Source organism: Meles meles, chromosome 15, assembly GCF_922984935.1.
Source record: "Meles meles chromosome 15, mMelMel3.1 paternal haplotype, whole genome shotgun sequence".
Classification (NCBI taxonomy): Eukaryota; Metazoa; Chordata; class Mammalia; order Carnivora; family Mustelidae; genus Meles; species Meles meles.
The window spans coordinates 21,580,585-21,585,125 of record NC_060080.1 but is presented as its reverse complement, the minus strand read 5'-3'; the positions used below and the strand labels follow the sequence as shown (position 1 = coordinate 21,585,125).

Below are 4,541 nucleotides of genomic sequence, written 5' to 3'. Positions count from 1 at the left end.
GTATGTTTCACGCCCCTGTTTTCAGAACAAAATATACGGTGATCAACCTGCTTAAGATGTGGAGAAAAGGATGGAGGCAAGCAGGCACTGAGAGATGAACTTCAGTCAGCCCAGGACCCATGCTAAGGGGGGGCTGTGTTGGGGTGCAGTCTGGAGGGAAGCCAGGGGTGGGATAACTACCCCTACCCCTCCAATGCATTCATACTTTGCCTGAGTTTACTCATGGTGGCACAGAATGAGGCTGACGATGTCAACTGCTTGGGCAGCAGAGAAAGGTGAGACCAGCCCCAGAAAAGCGTGCTGGTATAGGAATGAGGCTGACGCTAAGTTCTTGGTGCAGCGTTCCGGCAAAGGAGGGTTAGCTGGTACAGCAGCTCTGGGATAGGATCTACTCTGCTCAGTTATCAGGATCTTGGTGGAGACAATGCAAGTGGCTCAGGGCCCTTACCAGTTGAAGTTGGCCCAAATCCCAAGGCACAGGAAAAAGAATGCTCGGGAAAAGTCTGTCACCACGGCCTGAGACCTCATAAGGGTAGGGATGGGAGGGCTGCTGTCTAAACAGATTAAAATTGGGACTGGAGCTAAAAAGAAGAGGAGCTGGATGACCCTGTATTGCCAGGGTCAATGATACCATCAAGGACAGAGGGGGCATCCTCACTGGGATAGATGCCATCAAGGCTTCTGAAGTTGGGATTTTTATAAGAAGAGGGGCAAATCGGGGTCAGTGTTGCTCTTGCTCCTTGCTCCCCTCTTCAACATGTCCAGTGTGTTGGGCAGCAACACACTCTTTGCCTGGGGGCAAAAGAGGTTGACATCTTATTAAGCAAAAGGAGTAATGACCCAGAATTTAAAGCAAGGCCCCTTTCAGGTTAGGATATAAACACCTGAAATCCGAAGCCTAAGATACAAACTTTCTACTAATGACTCACTGGAAGTTAGTGTATGTTCTTTTCTTATCCTTTGATTATTGCTGCATTTTAGCTTTCATATATACTCACTCCTCTTTGTCTTTTAGAAATCATCTTCATCATCATCTTGACCTCTTCTAAAGTGTCTTTTGTTTCCTATGATGGAATTTGAGAAACACATACACAAATATTTAGTAACAATTTTTAGTCCAGTGGTGAGAAACCCGTTACCTTGCAGTTACATGTCCATATCACTAGGTGACACTATGGTGAACTTCAGTCAAGGCACACTTTCACTGCCTGGGGTGGGGATGATCTCATCAGACACTTTAGTTTCCTTTAGAGTAAAGGCAGTAAACTTCATCCTCTATCTTGTCTTCAACCCCTCCCTTTTCAAGGTACTTCCCACCCATTCTTTTTTTTTTATTCTTTTTTTTTTTATTTGACAGAGAGAGAGAGATCACAAAAGACAGAGAGGCAGGCAGAGAGAGAAAGGGGGAAACAGGCTCCCTGCTGAGCAGAGGGCCCGATGCGGGGCTCCCAGGACCCGGAGACCATAACCTGAGCCAAAGGCAGAGGCTTAACCCACTGAGCCACCCAGGCACACAACCCCCCCGCCACTCCTTAGCTTAACAGTCACGAGTGGCTGATATTACATTCCAACTGTCAGCTGGTGGCCTGAGACCCTCAGAAACCAAGTGTATCCTCTTCTCTTTCTTCACTTTGCCTCAATACCGACTTGAGACGCCCATATTTAGGGTTCAGAGTTTCACCTCCAACTATTTCACCCCTAACCAGTTCTTACCTCAGGCCCTGTCTACGGCTCTCACCTGCCCTCGGAGGCTGATTCTGGACATTCTGCTGGTATCTTCTAGCAACCTCCTCAGATGGCGGCTTAAGCGCTCCACAGCAAAAGCAGCAGCAGCAGCAGCAACAGCAGCAGGTGAGCAGGGCGCACAGGAGGACCAGTGTCTGAAAGGTAGGAAAGCATGACCTCAACCCAGCATTTCTTCTGTAGTTCCATTCCAGCTCCCCTCCCTCAACCCCCCCGGCACCCAGAAAATGAGACAACAGAAGCATCTGCCCTGGGAGAGAAGGGTCAGCTCTCCAAGAAGAGGTAGGTCATCCCTCCTTCCTTATTCTTTTTTGGTGTTTTAAGATTTTATTTATTTATTTGAGAGAAAGCGCAGAGGGAGAGGGAGAAGTAGACTCGCCACTAAACAGGGAGCCCGACGCAGGCCTCGATCTCAGGACCCTGGGGTCAGGACCTGAGCCAAAGGCAGACATTTCACCAACTGAGCCACCAGGTGCCCCACGCCACCCCCACTTCCTTATTCTCGAAGGGCTAGGAAGAACTGTATACCTTGAACCAGCAACTATTCATCGTAAAATAGTATGCGACGCCTTCTTCACCAAAGTGATCATATATGTATATTCCCAAGGAGCCATGCCGGTCATAGATTTTCCGCTTCTTAGGGTCACTCAGTATGGAGTGGGCTGTGTTGATCTCTTTGAATATTTCTGCTGCTTGAGCATCCCCTGGATTCTTGTCTGGATGATACTTTAAGGCCAGTTTCCTGCCCAGGTAATACCCAAAAGGAGGGTGAGGAGAGGAGGGTTGGGAAATGGCTGGGAGAGGAGGGCAGGATGAATGACAGGGATACGTCTCTAGATGGGAAGAAGGAATGCATGAGTGTGAAGAATGGAGGCAAGCAGCCCAAGTCTAAATTCCTTGCCATGCTACAATGAAATGGGTGATGACTCCATCCCACCCAAAGTGAAGGCTTGAGGATTTAAAAATGGTCATAAAGCAGGGTTTAAGGGGGGGGGCAAATTCCAGGGTTTAATAAGAGGCCGGGTCTGAACCTGTAAGCCTTTTTGATGTCTTCAGGTGAGGCACCTTTCTTAAGCTCCAGCACGGCATAGAGGGTTGTCCCACTTTTGGACAGCTGGCGGGCTGCTTCATCCAAATGAGCCATGATCTGGGTCAGAGGAGAAGAAGCATTTGTGAGAACTTCCACAGGCCACGGAGAATTGAACTTCCGGTAAGGAAACTCATTGCCTTCAAGCGCTAGGCAAGTAAAACTAGTACAAAGGGACAAGGACAAGACAACAGTGAGTGGGCTCTGTGAGTAGCAAGAGAGTGCAGGTGACCAGAAATGACCAGAGAAAACATCCCCTCACATTTCCCAGCGTCCTTCAGCTACACAGCCCTCCAGACACCCACGTCGTGGAGAGGTGTAAGCAAGGGGAGATCTAAACCATGGGAAGAGGGTGATTTTGTCTGGAACTCCTGGTACCTTAGGCAAACAGCCCCGGGCCTGTCCAAGCTCACTGCTGGGTTGTTAAGATCAGGGCAGCCTAGGGGCGCCTGAGTAGCTCAGTGGGTTAAAGCCTCTGCCTTCAGCTCTGGCTGTGATCTCAGGGTCCTAGGATCGAGCCCCACATCCGGCTCTCTACTCAGCGGGGAGCCTGCTTCCTCCTCTCTCTCTGCCTGCCTCACTGTCTACTTGTGGTCTCTGTCAAATAAATAAATAAATAAAAATCTTAAAAAAAAAAAAAGATCAGGGCAGCCTAGTCCTTGATCAGGCTGGGTCAGGATCCCGGGACATGCACAGTTTCCACGGGAGAAAGTTCAGACCAAACCCTGAGCTAAGAGAAGTCCGGTGTCCCAAAGCCAGGCCGGAGGGCCGTGCTGCAGGTAGGCCAGGGACGTTCTCCCCCTCCCCTCTCAAACCTCGGAGACTGGGCAGCGGGGAGAACATCAAGGGATGAAGACGGAAGTGAAAGGGGTAGCTGTGGGGGCCGACCGGCCAGAGACCAGGGAGCAGGACCCCAGACAGTGGGAGAGACCTTGCGAAGCAGTGGCCCATGAGAGCCAAGGCTACATGCTCAGAAGGGAACGCTCGGGTTCCCACATGCCCTCTGGCCTCTGGTTCCCTGTGGGCTCCCTGCGGGCTCCCTGCCTGGCCTGGTGCTCTACCTCTCCTCATCTCAGAGGAAACGCTCTCCTCACCTGGGGAAGCCTCACACAACCTCCATCTGGGTGTGAAATTTCACACCGCCAGGGTCCAGTGGCCACAGCGCTTGCGTGCTGCGCCAACACTCCCGGTCGCTTTTTGGCGCTGCCGGAAAACCTGGGAGGTGAGGCTATGTGGGCCCTGGGATTTATTTCGCTCCTGAGCGTAGGGATCAGCTTTGCGCCAGTGGCCTATGCTACGACGTGCTACGTGCTACGTTGCCAGCTCTTCTGGTGGGCGTGGCCTAGGACGGGGTGGAGGTTGTCCCTTTTCCTCTGGGAGAGGATCCCCAGCCTTCGTCACCCGCAGGGTTCATCCACTCACCTAAGGAAACATATTGGACTTGCACGCTGGGGTTGTATGAGAGGTATGGCTCCTGCAAGCCTTTCTCCAGAGGCGTATTACCTCCCCTGTCTTCTTTTGCAGAGTTTAGGGGTCTCCATTTTGTCCTTTTTTCCCCTTCCACCAGGAAAGTCCTACGCATCCTTCCAGACCCATCTCGAATGTGCTGGGAATCCTTCCTTCTTTTCCCCATTTGTTCCCATCTTGCTCTGTCAGCACATTTATTCTATTATATTGTAATTATGAGTTGGCGCATTCCTTTAAATGATAA

The 4,541-nt window shown here is 50.8% G+C and overlaps 1 protein-coding gene across 1 annotated transcript; it reads right to left on the bottom strand.

Moving 5' to 3' along the window:
* Positions 1 to 1,011: 1,011 nt before the first annotated feature.
* Positions 1,012 to 2,887, bottom strand: DNAJC5G (DnaJ heat shock protein family (Hsp40) member C5 gamma). Its single transcript, XM_045978682.1, has 4 exons — positions 2,775 to 2,887; positions 2,272 to 2,485; positions 1,739 to 1,880; positions 1,012 to 1,064 (listed from the first exon to the last, which is right to left on the bottom strand). The coding sequence occupies exons 1-4, from the start codon at positions 2,885 to 2,887 to the stop codon at positions 1,012 to 1,014; spliced, it is 522 nt and encodes a 173-aa protein (XP_045834638.1).
* Positions 2,888 to 4,541: the final 1,654 nt, after the last annotated feature.